Raw genomic sequence first — 18,996 nt, forward strand, 5'->3', positions numbered from 1 at the left:
TGACATTACAAATTCCTTGAGATTTATTTTAATCTACTATGATTATGATCTGTCATTTTGGATGTTGTGATGAAAAATTGGCATGTATGTGTTTTGGTGGTGGTAGCACAATATTTTGAATAAAATTATATTACAAAACTGTTCCTTGGAAAATGAAAAAATTGAAAATTTTGAATCATCTGGGTCATCATCGCTACTACAATAAAATTAAACAAACAAACAAATAAATAAATTACAACTCTGGATGGGATGATGCAAAGTTGTTAAGATGTCATATTCACTGAATGCATTGAATGCCCTGTGATTATGAAAGAGGTTGTTGATGTGGGAGGAGTAGGGTGAGGGGGTGGGGGTATATGAGGACCTCATATTTTTTTTTAATGTAACATTTAAAAAACAAGAAAGAGAAAAAAATTTTTTAAAGTTGCCATTTCTTCCCAACCTGATGAATACATTCAAATTAATCTAATTCTACATGGCAAGATATCAACTTATAGATACTGATCATCTAATTCTAAAATTTCTATGGATATGAAAAAGATCTAGATAGCATAAATAATAATGAAGAAGAACTACAGAGAAGGAGAGGCAAGATGGTGGCTGCGTGAGCTTGCCTGGTAGTGTCTCTGCAGGGGGCGGCTGGGCAGCGTTGAAGGCTCTTTAGGACCGCGCTGTTTCGGGGATTTTTGCTGGTTGGAAGGTGTCTGGACGTCAATTCAATGGGAAGGTAACAGAGAGGATACGTCTATAATATATAAACGGAGGTCCCAGCTGGGCGCGGGACATTCGCTCCTTGGGTGGGCGGAGCCGCGGTAGCGGGCGCTCTTGCAGCTCCGGAGCCGCGGCGGCCAGGGGTTTTTGGGTTTTTTTTTCCCTCTTTCTGGAGGCTTTGCGGTGCTGAGAAATTCGCGGATACTGGGCTGGCTGGTGAGGGATTGTTGGGACAAGACTCCTTAGCAGATTGATTTGGGGAGACAGACGGTGTTTTCTTGTGAAGTGGGGGACATTTTGGTCGCCGGACAGGGGGGGAAGCGCTTCCGCCATAGCCCCATCCCCACAGGTCCGGCTGCAGATCTGCAATGGAATTGGATTTTGAGCAATAAGGGGACACAATTGGGAGACTGTTGTAGGGTGCAGTGAGGGAGGAGGACACGTCTGGAAGCTGATTGGGGAATATTTTGCGAAGTTTGGGATTTCAGATCTTAGAGTCTGTTTTCGGAGTTTCCAGCTGAAGCCCACCCCACCCGGTGAGGCTTGGGATCTGGGTCATTGAACTGGCCGTGGTGTAGAGGCGCCCTCAAGTGGCCGTTGCGTGGGAGCACAGGGAGCGAGCTGTCCAAAGGCTGATACCCTGAGGTGTAGGTGAATTTCAGGGATCAGACATTCAATATAGAATTCGCGGATCTGGCTTCCCCCACGGGGCTGGCACCCAGCTACAGGGATCCCTGAGGGCTGTGTTGCACTGCGGGGCTCCTAAGCTTTCCGTGGACCAGATTTGAGGTTGCCAGGTCCGGGTCCCCTGGACTCTGGCGGTCCACACCCCAGACTCACACCTCTTGAGTCTTCAGTGTCTCAGACTTTCCACCCCTGAATCCATCACGCTCTGGGGTCTACCTGGGATCCTTGAGTGCTCTGGACCTTAACCTTTGTGTTTTATCTATATTGGTTCATATTGTTTTGTTTTTATTTTCACTTTATCTTATTTTTTACTCTGTTTGACGCCCTGATTGCTAATATTGCATTATCCCCTAGTCTTTTCTCCTAGCGTGTCCCCCAAAGTCCTTTTTTTTTTTTATACAGTTATTTAGGGGTTTTTTTGGTTGTTGTTTTAGATAGTGTTGCAATTGTGACACGTGTATACCTGTATCACTCTTCCCCCTATCTGTTCCCCACCGTTTGCTTATCCTCTTTTTCTTTCTTCCTTTCTTCTTGTCTTTCTTTTTTTTTTATTATAATTAGTTTTTTTTTTCGGTTTTCTCTTTCCCTCTTATCCCTCATTTTCCACTTATTTTATTTTAATTCAAGTACACAATAGGTGCTACAGGGAACACCTCACATTTGCTGGGTTTTCCCATCCTCCACTGCCTCATTTTTGTGTGAACTGATTTAGGTTACCTACACTATCCCCCTTCCCCTGCATCTTGATATCCACTATCATCTACTGTCTCTACTATATTCCACCCCCCACCTCCCATTCTTTGATCCACAAAGTGTCTAACTCTTAATTTCTAATACCTTTGTTCTGTTTTCTGTCTGTTATCCACTCTTGAAACTATTACCTTTCTTTTCTTTTTCCCTCTCTCATGAAAACAATAGCTTTGTAGTTCATACCATATTCCGCCCATATTCAGTCATCTACTTCATAAAAGGTACTCTACCTACAGCTATAACTCTATACAATCTACATGAATCTAACCTCCATCCTCCCAGATCTCATATTCTTGCTTTGTTAACATACATTACTAATACTACTTTATACTTTTCCCTTGCTGACACAAATGCCTTTCCCCAACACTAATACTTTCTTCTAAAGTGAACTTAGCCAACAACAAGTAACTTGAATGAGAAGAAAAAAGTGACAAAAAGAATGTATAACACCTATGCAAAAATAACAACTAATTAACCTCCAAAAGCAGACAAAGAAGCTAAGGAACTGATTAAATTCGTCAAAATAAAGAGATGACCAGAAAGCAACAAAAATCTACAAACCAAACCAATAATCAGGAAAACATGACTGAATCCAATCAACAAACCAATAATCACTAAGGGGAGCAAAACTTGGCACAAGCAATGAAAGAACTCAGAACATTTATCACCGACAAATTTGATGCAGTAATGAAAGAGGTTAACAACATGAAGACATCACTTGGAGGGGAAATTGCAGACATACGCAAAAACATAACAGATATGATGGGAATGAACACCACAGTTCAAGAAATCAAAAATACACTTGCAGCAAATATCAGCAGACTAGAAGAGACAGAGCAGAGAATTAGTGATGTGGAAGACAGTACATCAGAAATCAAACAGATAGTAGAAGGGGTCAATAAGAAGATAGAAAAAATCCAATTAGGATTTAGGGACCTGAATGACAATGCAAAACGCTCAAACATACGTATTATAGGCATTCCAGAAGGTGAAGAGAAGGGAAAGGGGTCAGAAGGAGTGTTGCAGGAAATAATGGCTGAAAACTTCCCAAATCTACTGAAAGAGACAGAGGTACATATCCAAGAAGCACAGCACACTCCACAAGTCATAAACCCCAACAGGCCCACCCCAAGACATATACTTATCAAATTATCCAAAGCTCAAGACAAAGAGAAAATCCTAAAAGCAGCAAGAGAAAAGAAAACCATCACATACAAGGGAAGCTCAATTAGATTAAGTGCTGATTTCTCTTCTGAAACCATGGAGGCAAGAAGACAGTGGTATGATATAGTCAAGGTACTAAAGGAAAAAAACTTCCAACCAAGAATACTCTATCCAGCTAAACTAGCATTCAAACATGAAGGAGAGTTCAAAATATTCACAGACAAACAGAAACTGAAAGAGTATACCAACAAGAAACCTCCCCTTCAAGAAATTCTAAAGGGAGTTCTGCAGGAAGAAAGGAAAAAACAGGAAAGGCAAAGTTGGAGGAGAGTATAAGCCCAACAACAACAACAAAAAAGACAAAAAAAATATATACAAACAAAATATGACAAACACAAATCCAATCAAAATATGGCTAACACAAATAATTCCTTGATAGTAATAACACTGAATGTCAATGGATTAAACTCACCTATCAAAAGATTCAGACTGGGACATTGGATAAGGAAATATGACCCATCCATATGCTGTCTACAAGAGATACATCTTAGACCCAGAGACGCATGGAGATTGAAAGTGAATGGCTGGAAAACAATCATACAAGCTAACAATAACAAAAAAAGGCAGGAGTAGCTATATTAATATCAGACAAAATAGACTTTAAATGTGAAACAATTGTGAGAGACAAAGAAGGATACTACATTTTAGTGAAAGGGAAAATCTGTCAAGAAGATCGAACAATCATAAATATCTATGCCCCTAACAAGGGTGCCTCTAAATACGTCAGGCAAACGCTGGAAAAACTAAGTGAAAGAATAGATACATCTACACTTATAGTGGGGGATTTTAATACACCACTATCAACTCTGGACAGAACATCTCAAAAGAGAATCACCAAAGAAACAAAACATCTGAATAGTATATTAGAGGAGCTCGATCTAATAGACATATATAGATCGCTACACCCAAACACAGCAGGATATACATTTTTCTCAAGCGCACATGGATCATTCTCCAAGATAGATCATATGCTAGGCCACAAAGAAAGGCTGAACAAATTCAGAAAGATTGAAATAATACAAAACATTATCTCTGACCACAGTGGAGTCAAGCTGGAGATTTGCAAGGGACAGAAGCCCAGATTTCACACCACGATTTGGAAATTAAACAGCACACTCTTAGAAAAACAGTGGGTCAAAGAGGAAATCTCAAAAGAAATCAATGACTACCTTGAAACAAATGATAATGATAACACAACATACCAAAATTTATGGGATGCAGCAAAAGCAGTACTGAGAGGGAAGTTTATAGCCATAAATTCATATATCAAAAAAGAAGAAAGAGCAAAAATTGAAGAACTAACTGCACATTTGAAGGAATTAGAAAAACAACAACAAAGTAGCCCAACAGGAAGAAGAAGGAAGGAAATAACAAAGATAAGAGCAGAACTAAATGAAATAGAAAATAAGAAAGCACTTGAACAGATAAACAAGACCAAGAGCTGGTTTTTTGAGAAGATTAACAAAATTGAAAACGTTTAGCAACACTAACAAAGAAAAAAAGAGAGAAGATGCAAATACACAAAATAAGAAATGAGAAAGGCGATATCACCACTGACCCCACAGAAATAAAGACTATCATAAGAGGATATTTTGAAAAACTATATTCCAACAAAAATGACAATCTAGAGGAAATGGACAAATTCCTAGAAACACATAAGCAGCCCATATTGATGAAAGAAGAAATTGATGATCTTAACAAACCAATCACAAGCAGAGAGATAGAATTGGTTATCAAAAATCTCCCAACTAAGAAGAGCCCAGGGCCAGATGGCTTCACAGGTGAATTCTACAAAACATTCCGGAAAGAACTGACACCAATCCTGCTGAAACTATTCCAAAACATCGAAATGGAAAGAACATTACCCAACTCCTTCTATGATGCCAACATTACCCTAGTACCAAAGCCAAACATAGACATCACAAGAAAGGAAAATTACAGACCAATTTCTCTAATGAACCTAGATGCAAAAATACTTAACAAAATACTTGCTAATCGTATTCAACAACACATTAAACATATTATACACCACGACCAAGTGGGATTCATCCCAGGTATGCAAGGATGGTTCAACATAGAAAATCAATCAACGTAATACACCATATAAACAGATTGAAGGAAAAAAATCACATGATTATATCTATTGATGCAGAAAAAGCATTTGACAAAATACAGCACCCTTGCTTGATAAAAACACTCCAAAAGATTGGAATACAAGGGAATTTTTTGAACATGATAAAGAGTATATATGAAAAACCTAAAGCCAATATTGTTTACAATGGAGAAATCCTAGACTCCTTCCCTCTAAACTCAGGAACAAGACAAGGATGCCCACTGTCTCCGCTCCTATTTAACATTGTCTTAGAAGTACTTGCACGAGCACTGAGGCAAGAACCAGAAATAAAAGCATTCAAATTGGAAAGGAAGAAGTCAAAATTTCATTATTTGCAGATGACATGATCCTATACATAGAAAACCCTGAGAGATCTACAACGAAGATTCTAGAACTCATAAATGAGTTTAGTAAAGTCGCAGGTTATAAGATCAATGCGCAAAAATCAGTAGCATTTCTGTACACCAATAATAAGCAAGATCAGAAGGAAATCAAGAAACAAATACCATTCACAATAGTAAATTAAAAAAATCAAATACTTAGGAATAAATTTAACTAAAGAGGTAAAGAATTTATACAATGAGTATTATACAAGATTGTTCAAGGAAATCAAAGAAGACCTAAATAAATGGAAGACTATTCCTTGTTCATGGATAGGAAGACTGAACATTATTAAGATGTCTATCCTACCAAAACTGATCTACACATTCAATGCAATCCCAATAAAAATCAACGCAGCCTTCTTTAAGGAACTAGAAAAACTAACTATGAAATTTATTTGGAAAGGAAAGAGACCCCGAATAGCCAAAGACATACTGAAAAAGAAAAACGAAATTGGAGGAATCACACTACCTGACTTCAAAACATACTATAAAGCTACGGTGGTGAAAACAGCATGGTATTGGCATAAGGAGAGACACATAGACCAATGGAATCGAATTGAAAGCTCTGATATAGAACCTCACATATACAGCCACATAATATTCGATAAAGCCACCAAACCCTCTCAATTGGGAGAGAGTGGCCTATTCAACAAATGGTGTCTGGAGAACTGGATAGCCATATGTAGAAGAATGAAAGAAGATTACCATCTCACACCTTATACAAAGATCAACTCAAGATGGATCAAAGACCTAAATATAAGAGCCAAGACCATAAAAACCTTAGAAAGCAGTGTAGGGAAACATCTACAGGACTTGTAATAGGAAATGGATTTATGAATATCTCACCAAAAGCACGAGCAGCAAAAGAAGTAATAGATAAATGGGACTTCCTCAAAATTAAAGCCTTCTGCACCTTAAAGGAGTTTGTCATCAAAGTAAAAAGGGAGCCCACACAGTGGGAGAAAATATTTGGCAATCATATATCTGATAAGAAACTTATAACTAGCATATATAAAGAACTCCTATATCTTGAAAATAAAAAGATAAACAACCCATTTAAAAAATGGGAAAAAGAATTAAACAGACACTTCTCTGAAGAAGAAATACAAATGGCAAGAAAGCACATGAAAAAATGTTCCAAATCTCTAGCTATCAGGGAAATGCAAATCAAAACTACAATGAGATACCATCTTACACCCATAAGATTGGCAGCTATGAAAAAAACAGAAGAATACAAGTGCTGGAGAGGATGTGAAGGAAGGGGAACACTCATCCACTGCTGTTGGGAATGCAGAAGGATCCAACCATTCTGGAGGACAGTATGTCAGTTTCTCAAAAAACTAGCCATAGATTTGCCATATGACCCAGCAATACCACTGCTGGGTATATACCCAGCAGAACTGAAAACAAGGACACAAACCGATATATGTACACCAATGTTCATAGCAGCATTTTTCACTATTGCCAAAAGTTGGAATCAACCCAAATGCCCATCAACAGATGAGTGGATCAATAAAATGTGGTATATACACACAATGGAATACTACTCGGCTGTAAGAACAAACACACTACAAACACATGTGATAACATGGATGAATCTTGAGAACCTTATGTTGAGTGAAGCAACCCAGACATTGAAGGACAAATACTACATGACCTCAATGATATGAAATAAACAAGCTGCCCTAGATAGCAAGAGACTGAACGATAGGCTTACAGGAAACCGGAGGGTGGAGGAAGGATATGAGCCGATGTCTGCAGGGGTGGAATTTAAGACGAGATGGTGGTAAGTATGAACACAAAGAAGAGATAAAATGGGGGCAAGGGGTTGCCTTTGGTTGGGGCTTTACGGGTTTGAGGGTGGCTGGGGAGGGATGGTTGGGTAACGTTGCCCAAAAGTGGGGGGAGGGAGGGGGAGCATACTAACACAGGAGAGGGTCAGGAGGTGGTGGAGAGTAAAATGCCGAGAAAATCATATCAAAATATAATAAAGAGGGTTACCTGTTTAGAATGCTCGGAGGGGAGGGTCTGATGCAGGACGGGCTCCTGGGGAATGCCTAAATGCTCATTCTGCCAGAGTGGGTGACACCATGGGGTAGAATCCCAAGTAGTGAGAGTGGGAGTGGACCCACATCCTGGGGAGGACTAATGCCACCAAATAGAGGGAACTGTATCCCTCAAGAGAAAGGGTGGCTCCCAGGGCATTGGGGCAGTTGAGCAAGTTACACCCTGAACACTATTCCATCTATTTCTGGAAGTGGCTCCTCAGGAAACGGAGGTTGGCTGTCACTGTGGGCACCAAAGTGGAAGGGAAAATGGACGTTAAATGTGTGGAACCAAAGTAAAAGGGGGGCAAGAGAGGAGTTTTTTGAGAGTACACAAGGATGGATATAAAACATGTAATATTACACCATAACATATAGGAGATGACAGACTGATAATGTAAACCATAATGTAAAACATAGGATAACTAAAAATGTAAAGAACTGTGTATCCTAAAGTATGCACCATAATGTAAGCACAGATATTACCTTGTTAGAAAGCTAATATCTCAGACTCTGTACATCACCTTAAGTAAATATGATGTGAATAGGGTGTAAGAGTATTGCTGTGGAAGGAAAAAGGTTTTGTGGTGGATGTATGGGAGTGCTGTATATTATATATATGCATTGCTGTGCTCTAGGACTCCTGTGAAGAAATGCTGAATAATTAGGGGGGGGGGGGGGGAAAAAAAGGATAGGATGTGGAATTTTTTTAAGTCAACATTCTTTATCTAAGTTCTTTATCTAACTTTATCCAAGTTCTTTATCTATCCTTTAAACCCATCCCTATATGCCATTCCCTAGTAAGGGACCATGACATAATATTGGGCTTCAAATTTCGGGGAGCTCTGGACCACAGAGTGTCTCAACAATGGCAATGGAGGGATACTGGTATGGGATACCAATGACAGGTGATATATGGCTGACAGGGAGCTGTACAGAACATATATCCAGGGGGCATCGTAATGATTGGATATACTCATAGTGGCAACAATTAAAAATCACAGCAGGGGGGGTACTGGGTTCCTGGCCAGTGGTGCTCTGTCGCGCTCCCTAGGGGAGCAGCGACAGTCTCCCAGGTACAGCGGCGGGGACCTGGAGGGTGTGAGGGTTCAACAGTGAGCCCCTGATGCTAATGACTATGCTTGTGAGCTGATAAACCTAAAATAAGTACAAGGCCTAGAGCAACATTGTGCCTGGGAATTTCCTCCTGTCAGCCTTCATGTTACTCAAATGTGGCCAGTCTCGAAGCCAAACTCAGCATGTAAATGCAATGCCTTCCCTCCAGCGTGGGACATGACACCTGGGGACGAGCCTCCCTGGCAACGAGGGACCACTATCAAATACTAACTGATGATGCAACTGGAAAAGGACCTTATATGGAAGGTTCAATGCGGATCAGCAGAATATCCATGTCTACATAAAATAACATGACTTTAAAATGCTGTTTGACCTAAAGTAAGGGGGAAATGGAAAGGAGAAATGAGTTTATATGGCTACGAGTTTCTAAAAAAGAGTCTGGAGGCTGGCAGAAGGATTGCCCTCATGCACAACTGAGCAGAGTCATAGAGACAGATAAAGCAGATCCAACCCCCAGATATTGGTTCCTTTGAAGGCTAAAGAGACCCATGAGAGTTATGGCCATGGCCGATGGGGTTAACTACCAGGGCAGATGGCCCCTCATTGGAAATGGTGTTTATGAGTGATGAATCTGGCCTCAGATGGGATCTCCCTTCATAAGACTTTCATGCTAATGTGCTGGAGGTGCAGTTAACGTTGGGATTTAAGATATATTTAGGGGATTTGAATCTCTGGACTGACAATGTGATAGCCAGGTCCTGAGCCTCAACAGACTCCAGCACCTACAATCTGATTTATTGGACTTACCACACTCAGCTAAGATGGAGTTGAAGAAGGACAATCACCACACCATGGAGCCTAGAGTGATTACAACTGAAAATGGGAGGATTGCATCCAGCATCCATGTGGAATCTGAGCCTCCTCTTGACATAGAGGTGCAATGGACACAACCAATCCAATGTCCACATAGAAGAGGTGGTATTGGATTGAGAAAAGTGGACATGGTGGACGATGGGTATGGGGAAAGGCAGGAAGAGATGAGAGGTGGAGGTGTCTTTGGGACATGGAGCTGCCCTGGATGGTGCTTCAGAGGCAATCACCGGACATTGTAAATCCTCACAGGGCCCACTGGATGGAATGGAGGAGAGTATGGGCCATGATGTGGACCATTAACTATGAGGTGCAGAGGTGCCCAAAGATGTACTTACCAAATCCAATGGATGTGTCATGATGATGGGAACGAGTGTTTTGGGGGTGAGAGGGGGGGTGGGGGAGTGGGGTTGAATGGGACCTCACATATATATTTTTGATGTAATATTATTACAAAGTCAATAAAAAAAAAAAAAAAAGAAGAACTACAAAATTTGGGAACCATACACGCTGATTTCAAAATTTACTATGAAAATACAATAATCAAAGAATATTTTTGGCATAATAGACAAGGAAAGTAATGTTAGAAATCTCAGAAATAGAACAATACAAAAGCAGTCAACTGATTTTTAAAAAATAGTCAGTGCAATTTGTTGGGGAAAGTGTCACCTTTTCAAAAAGGTGGTGGAATAATGCGATATAAACATCCCAAACAAAACAGGAACTTAGGCATAGATTCTACATAATTTACACAAATTACATGAAAATGAATTAATACCAAATAAAAGTGAAATGCAAAATAAAATTTCAGGGAAATCTATACAAAAATATCGGGGCTGATGACTTGATGATAAGTTTTTATATATAACATGATCCATGATAGAAGAAAACATATCAGTTGGATTTCTTCAAATGTAAAACTTCTGTCTTGTTAAAGATGTTGACAAAGGATTGAAAGAAAATCCACATATTTTGGGAAAGCACTTGCAAAACACATGTGAGAAATGATTTTTTCCAAATATACAAAGAATTCTTTACATCCCAAAATAAGAGAGCAAACACCTAATTTTAAATTGTGCGAAGGATCTGAGCAGAATTCAAAGCTTAAGAAGATATAGACTTCACAATAAGCATACCAAAAGAAGCACACCATCATTTGTCCTTAGGGGATTGCAAAATTAAAATCACAATGATATACCATCATATGCTTATTGGAATAGACAAAAGCATAAATAAAGACAATACCAATTAGTGGTGAGAGTGTGGAGCCATATGCCTATCATTCAATTTTTCTCTCTGTTTTTTTTTAAATGTTACATTAAAAAATATATGAGGTCTCCATTTACCCCCACCTCCCCAACCCACTCCTCCCTCATCAACAATCTCTTGCATCATCGTGGTATATTCATTGCATTTGTTGAATACATTATGGAGTACTGCTATACCACATGGATAATGGTTTACATGGTAGTTTACACTCTTCTACAGTCCACCCAGTGGACCATGGCAGGACACACAAGGTCCAGCATCTGTCCTTTCAGTACCACCCAGGACAACTCCAAGTCCTGAAAATGCCCCTACTTATATATCTTCTTCCTTGTCCCTACACTCAGAAGCTACCGTGGCGACTTTCTCCACATCACTGCCACAATTTCTTCCATTACTAATTTCAATAGTTCTGTAGTAGAATATCTGTAAGTCCACTCTAATCCATACCCTATTCCTCTGTCCTGTGGATCCTGGGATCTTTATGTCCACTCCACATCGATATTGAGAGGGGGCTTAGATTCCACATGGATAATGGATTCAATTCTCCTGCTTAAAGTTGTAGGCACTCTGGACTCCCTGGTGTGGTGGTTAAATTTCTTCATCTAACTGTTAGCTGGCTGGGGTAAGTCCAATGAACCAGAGGGTAGGAGTTGCAGGTCTGCTGAGGCTTATGGCCTGGCTGTCCAATGGACAGTCCAGAGAGTCAAGTCTCCTGAATATACACCAACCACAGGGTCAACCACAGGTTCAGTAAAAGTGACAGAAGAGGCATGTGTAGAAAGTTCACATCTGAGTCCAACTGCCTCACACTTAAGAAAACAAACTCCAAAGTAGGACCAATTACCATGACCCTGAACTCCAGAGCCATCTGCCATGACCATAGACCCAGTGGGTCCCTGTAGCCCTCAGAAGAACCAGTACCTGGGGTTGTATCTACTTTGGCTGTCTCTGGTACCCTTCTGAGGCATGCATAAGTGTGACCACTTTGATGACCTCCTGAATCTTTTTTTGCTACTCATAGTCATATAAACACATTTGTCCTTTCCATTTCGCCCTTTTATCCAAAGTCATAAAGCAGTTTTTAGCACCTGATCTTACATGTAGGCTGAGATATTCTGCTACTCTGAGTTGACCATTTTATGCAAGGCCTTTTTCTATGTATGTCATCAGCTGGTGCTTGGTAGTAATTCCTCTGTGCCAGGGAGGGTCATCCCTAGGAGTCATGTCTCATGCTGGGGGGAAGGCAATGCATTTACATGCTGAGTTTGGCTTAGAGAGTGGCCACATTTAGCAAAATGGAGGCTCTCAGGAGGTAACCTTTGGGCACCCTACAGCTCTAGGCTTTGTTCTTATTTCAGGAGCACGGGCTAATAAGCAAAGTCATCAGTATCAAAGGCTTATTGTTGGAACATCCTTCTTTGTTGGTCTTTGCCATTGCTCTTGGGGAATTGTTGGTGTCCCATTAGGGAATGTAGTAGAGCTCCCCTGGCTAGGAACTCAGGACTCCCTCAGTTGTCATTTTTATGTTCCCTGTATGTATGCCCTGTAGTGCTCCCTCCCAAACTTGTGTCCCTTATCAATAACAACCCACACCAGTGTTCCTCTCCTGACATATTTGAACCTTTCTGTGCTCCAAAACTTCTTTAAAAGTGGCCAGGCTCAAAGCCCAAACTCAGCATGTAAATGCATTGCCTTTCCCCCAGTTTGGGACATAACTGCTGGGGAAAAGCCTCCCTGGTGTCGAGGGATTACTACCAAGTAGTAGCCGATGATGCAACTAGAAAATAACCTTGAGTTGAAGGGTGAACTCGGACCAGCAGAATATCTCAATCTACATATAATACCAGGAGTTAAAAATGCTTTTTGACCTGAATCAAGGGGGAAATGGAAAGGACAAGTGAGTTTATATGGCTATGAGTCTGCAAAAAGTGCCAGGAGGTTATCAGAGGGGTTGCCCTATATGCACACCTCAGCACAATCCCGGAGACAGATAAAGTAGATACAACCCCGGGTATTTGTTCTTCTGAGTACTACAGAGACCCACAGGTTCTATGGACATGGCAGATGGAGTTCAGTGCCATGTCAGTTGGCCCTTCTTTGGAGTTTGTGTTTCTGTGTGATGGAGCTGGACTCATATGTGATCTTTTTTCACAAGCCTCTCCGGTTACTTTTACTAGAACTCTAGTTGTTGCTGGGGTTTATATATACCCAGGGGATCTGAATCTCTGGACTGACCATATGATAGCCAGGCCCTGAGGCTCAACAGACTTCAGCTCCTACTCTCTGGTTTGTTGGACTTACCCCACTCAGTTAACATGGAGGTGAAGAAGGTCAACCACCACATGAGGGAGCCAAGAGTGCCTACAACTGAAAGCAGGAGGATTGCATCCAGCATCCATGTGGAATCTAAGCCCCCTCTTGATATAAATGTGGAGTGGACAGAACCATTCCAAGGTCCACAGGATGGAGGAATAAAATGTGGATGAGAGTAAACTTACTGATATTCTATTCATGAACTATTGTGATTAGTAATCAGAGAAAATGTGGCATTGCTGTGGAGAAAGTGGCCATGGTGGCTGCTTAGTTTGGGAAACGGGAGGAAGAGGTGAGTTGTGGAGGCATTTTCAGGACTTGGGGTTGTCCTGGATGATGCTGCAGGGACAGTTACCGAAAACTATATGTCCTCCCATGGCCCACTGGATGGAACGTGGGAGAGTGTGGGCTATGGTGTGGAACATGGGACATGGGGTGCAGCGATGCCTGGAGAAGTACTCACCAGACGCAATGGATGTGTCATGATGATAGGGGAGAGTTTTACTGTGGGGGAGTGGTGGGGTGGGGGCGGTGGGGGTACATGGGTACCTCATATTGTTTGAATGTGATATCTTTTAAAAAATGAATAAATTGAGTAGAATTTGGAAAAAAAAGAAATGATCTTGGAAGAACTGGATAGCCATTACCAAAAGAAAGATAGAAGATCCCTATCTCATACTTTATACATAAATTAACTCAAAGTGGAGCAAGAACGTAAATATGAAACCAACAACCATAAAATTCCTCAAAGAAAATGCAGGAAATTATCTTCAAGACCTTGTGTTAGGATGTAGTTTCTTAAACCTTACAACCAAAGCATGGGCAACAAAAGAAATACAGTTAAATGGGACCCCATCAAACGTCAACACTTTTGTACCTCAAAGGACTTGGTCCAAAGGGTGAAAAGACAGTCGACTCAATGGGACAAACTATTTCACAATCACATATCAATATCCATGACATGTAAAGAGATCATACAACACAACACGTAAAAAGACAAAGTATCTGTTTTAAAAATGGACCAAAGAATTGAAAAGACAACTTTCCAAAGAAGACATACAAAATAGTGAAGAAACATATGAAGAAGTTTGATATCACTAGTGATTAGAGATATGCAAATTAAAGTTACAATGAGATACCATTTCACGTCTGTTAGACTGGCGGCTATTAAAAAGTCAGAAAACTGTTAATGTTGGGGAGGATGTGGAGAAATAGGAATGATTATTCACTGTTGGTGGGAAAGTGAAATGGTACAGTCACTGTAGAGGACTGTTTGAGAGTTTCTACAGAATACGAAAATTCCCTTGCCAAGGTACCTGGAAATACCATTGCTAGGTATATACCTAAAAGAACCGAGCACTGTGACATGAACTGATATCTGCACACCAATGTTCATAGCTATGTTATACACAATAACCAAAATTTGTATACAACCCAGGTGACCACCAACTGATGAATGGATAGAAACTTTGTAGGTTATAGAAATGGTAGAATATTATGCACAAATAAGAAAAAATGAATTTGTGAAACGTATGACAACATGGATGAACCTGGGGGACCTTATGTTGAGTGACACAAGCTTAACACAAAAAGACAACAACTCTATGATTGCCCTATTATGAACTAAATGTATTACATGAAAGGTAAATATATTACGTTAAATATGAATATGAGTAGAATTGTGTACATAAGACTTTTTTTGAAGCTGAACAAGTGACCATTACGAGTACAAAATGTTAATATCAGACAAAAAAACTGAAACATTATTCTAAGTGGAGATCAAACAGAGTGCTACATATTCTACATATGGTATAATACGATTTATATAAAAAGTAATTATAAATCTATCTATAAAAATGAAAGAAAATTAGTGGTTAAGAAGGTCTGAGGAAGGAATGCTAAGTGGTGTGGAGTCTTCTTTTTGGAGTAATGTAATAGTACTAATATTTTTGAGATGATGAATATACAATAATGTGATTATACTGAAAATCATTGATTATACACATTGGATAGAAGAACCAGAAATAGCAGTTATGTACAGTGGAGGAAACATGGAGAGATGGAGAGTTGAGGAATTTTGTTTGTCTGTTTTTTAATTAGAATTATTGAAGCAATGAAATGTGCCAATAACGATTGAAATGATAAATGAACAATGTGGTTATAGCAATTATCATTGGCTGTACCCTTTGGATGAATTGTGTGTTTATTAATATGTAGCAACAAAATTGATCTGAAAAAAATTGTTTTATGTAGTTGCATTTCTCTGGCAGCACCTGCAGTACACCTTCATCCCTACAGTATCTCTGATAATTTTATAAATACCAAATTACCTATATTAAATATTTTGCTGCTGAAAAATCAGGAAACTGTTATTGTTTTAATACTGATTCTAGGGAATATAATAAGAAAGATGACATGATGTAAAATAAAATATAGAAGAAACTATTGTAGTTGATATATAAAAATTAAAGAAGTAGAATTTTTGATAATTAGGCAAATAACAAATTATGATTCTATACACTTATTAAAGTTTCTCAATTTAGATCTCCCAGTGTTTGACTTCTGTTAATCATGGGAATTTTTCTAAATTTGAGACAAATGATACTTTTATAGAAATAATGTTTCTCAACCTTTTAAAGGCCTGCTTTATGTCCTTATTTCTAAAACTATAGATAAAGGGGTTCAACATGGGAGTGACCACTGTGTAAATCACTGAGGCTATTGCATTTGCCCTTGAGTTTTGGGTAGTAGCTGAAGTAAGATACACGCCAAGACTTGTACCATAAAACAAGAATACTACTGAGAGGTGAGACCCACATGTAGAAAAAGCTTTTTGCTTTCCCCCAGCTGTTGAAATTCTCAAAATGGAGGATGCAATCTTAGAGTAAGAGAAAAGAATCCCAGTGATTGGAATAACACCCAGAAGTCCAGTTTCAAAATACACAACTATATCATTGAGGAAGGTGTCAGAACAAGCAAGTCGGACCACCTGATTAATTTCACAGAAAAAGTGGGGGATTTCCAAATCTGTACAAAAAGACAATCGCAAAACCATTAAGCCATGTAGAAGAGAGACTAAAACACTCAATAACCAGGATGCCAGTAGCAGAGTGCCACAGAGCTGGGGGTTCATGATGACTGTGTAGTGCAGGGGGCGACAGATGGCCACAAAGCGATCAAAGGCCATCACAGTCAAGATGGAGTTATCTAATTGTCCAAAAAGTGGGAAAAAATACATCTGGATGATGCAGCTTTCATAAGTTATAATTTTGCTTTCTGTCTGTAAGTTCAGCAGCATCTTTGGGACAGTGGTGGAGATGAAACAGATATCTGTAAAAGATAAGTTAGAGAGGAAGAAATACATGGGTGTGTGGAGGTGGGAGTCCAAGATGATGGCCAGGATGATGAGCAGGTTTCCAGTGAAGGTGACCAGGTACATGGACAGAAACAGCCCAAAGAGGAGGGATTGCACCTCTGTATCTTCTGACAGCCCCAGAAGGATAAATTCTGAAACACGTGTTTGGTTTTCTGGTTCCATGTAGCTGATGATACTACTGAAAAGAGAGAAGAGAAATGCAGACTTAATTACAAGTGTATAGCAGGAAATAACATAAAGTCTATGTTTGCAACTCAATAAGTTAATGATTTCTTATTAATGGATAGATAGAAGGATGATAGATAGATGGAGAGAGAGGGGGGGGGAGAGAGAGAGAGAGAGAGAGAGAGAGAGAGAGAGAGAGAGAGAGAGAGAGAGAGAGAGAGAGAGATTGATAGTTAGCTAGATTAGATAGGTAGATAGACAGACAGAGCCATTTATCTGACAATAACAGGGAAACCAAATCTTCCTGCATCTCCTTGATGTTGTTTCTAACTTGCCATCCTTGTCCATAATTGTAAACATTTTCTCACAGTAATAATTTCTATTAAAAATCCTCTTAGAATTGATTTCAATCAACAAATAATTTGACTGGGAATTTTGTAACTTGTGATGAAAAACTTCAGTAATGGATGTTAGTTATGGTTGCAAAATATTCTGAATGGGATTGATATTATGAAACTGAATGCATGAAAATGGATAAAAAAGATAATATTAATTTATGTGTAACTTACTACACTAAAAAATGAAAGCAAATATTTAATTAATTAGAGATACTTTGGTTTAAGTTACACTAGACTAAATATTAAGGATGTAGTTTCTTTCCAACATGACCATATATTTAACTCAGCCCATCACTAAATGCCAGCAAATAATTTTAGGGAATTTACAAACTAATTCTAAAATTTATCTAGAAACACAGACTACCTAGAAAGTTAATATAATACTGAAGAATAAAATGAAAGTTTTAGGAACTCTTGTGCCTGATATTACCTAGCTAGCCTGAACAATACTGAAGAAGAACAAAGTTGTAGGACCACATTAACTGGTACCAAGATTTACTATAATAAAGTAATCAAACATTGTTGTCTTGTTGAAATAAAGACATGAACTGATGTTAAAGAACCCAGAAATAGATCCACACAATTGCAGTCACGAGATTTGTGACAAGAGGAAAGGTCAATTCAAGGGAGAAAGTGGGGACTTTTTAGCAAATGTTGCTGGAAAAATGGCATAAAAATGTCCAGAAATATTAGATGCAGATTGTGTCTATTTCACTATATTAACTCAACATGAACAATACAATTACCTATAAAATGTGTAGTATGAAACTTCTAGAAGAAAACATGAAAGAAAATCAAGGGTCAGTGTTTTGTCGATGAGTGTTTAGATATAGCACCCAAAGCACTACTCATGATAGAAGACAATGTACAAGTTATACATTGTTAAATTGGAGAACATCTGTCTGTGAAAGTCATTGATAAGGGAACAAAAAGAGAATCAACAGACATGGGGAAAGTATTTGCAAAACACATATCAATAATTTGTATTCAAAAACACATAGAACTCTTAACACACAACAATATGAATGCAGACAAGCTATTTAAAAAAATGGGCAAAATACCTGAACAGACTCTTAACCAAGAATATTTATAGTTGTCAAATAAGCGTACACAAAAAGATGCTCAAAATTATTTGTCATTTGTAAAATGCAAAATTAAAACTCAATGGTATATCCTCACATGCTTATTAGAATAGCTAAACACCTAACCACTGACAATTCAAATTGTTCATGAGGATATGAAGCGATACTAGTCTCATTCCTTGCTAGTGAGAGTACAAAATGGGATAGACAGAAGGCAGTTTATCAATTTCTTGTAAAACTAAACATAGTTTTACCATACAACCCAGCAATTGTCTTCTTAGTTATATATACAGCTGATTTGAAAACAAATCTCCACAAAAACCACATATGAATGTGTATATATGAGTAGTATTAATCCTCTCCAACATCTGAAAGAAAATAAAATGTCCGTCAAAACATAAATAGATAAACACACTGAGCTGTATCTCTACAATAGAATATTAGTCAATGATTAAAAATAAATCATCTATCTTTCCACAAAAGAAAGGTTGAATCTCAAATGATTTATGTTAAAGAAACCACTCCAATAATGC

At 38.9% G+C, this 18,996-nt stretch overlaps 1 protein-coding gene across 1 annotated transcript; it reads right to left on the reverse strand.

Moving 5' to 3' along the window:
- Window positions 1-16,011: 16,011 nt before the first annotated feature.
- LOC101426956 (olfactory receptor 7A17-like) lies at window positions 16,012-16,980 on the reverse strand. The gene has a single exon (XM_004472100.2). The coding sequence runs from the start codon at window positions 16,978-16,980 to the stop codon at window positions 16,012-16,014; it is 969 nt and encodes a 322-aa protein (XP_004472157.2).
- Window positions 16,981-18,996: the final 2,016 nt, after the last annotated feature.

This window comes from Dasypus novemcinctus, chromosome 30 (assembly GCF_030445035.2).
Source record: "Dasypus novemcinctus isolate mDasNov1 chromosome 30, mDasNov1.1.hap2, whole genome shotgun sequence".
Lineage (NCBI taxonomy): Eukaryota > Metazoa > Chordata > Mammalia > Cingulata > Dasypodidae > Dasypus > Dasypus novemcinctus.

Coding starts and splice junctions, on each gene's coding strand:
- LOC101426956 (XM_004472100.2), bottom strand. CDS start 16,980: ATGGAACCAGAAAACCAAACACGTGTTTCAGAATTTATCCTTCTGGGG.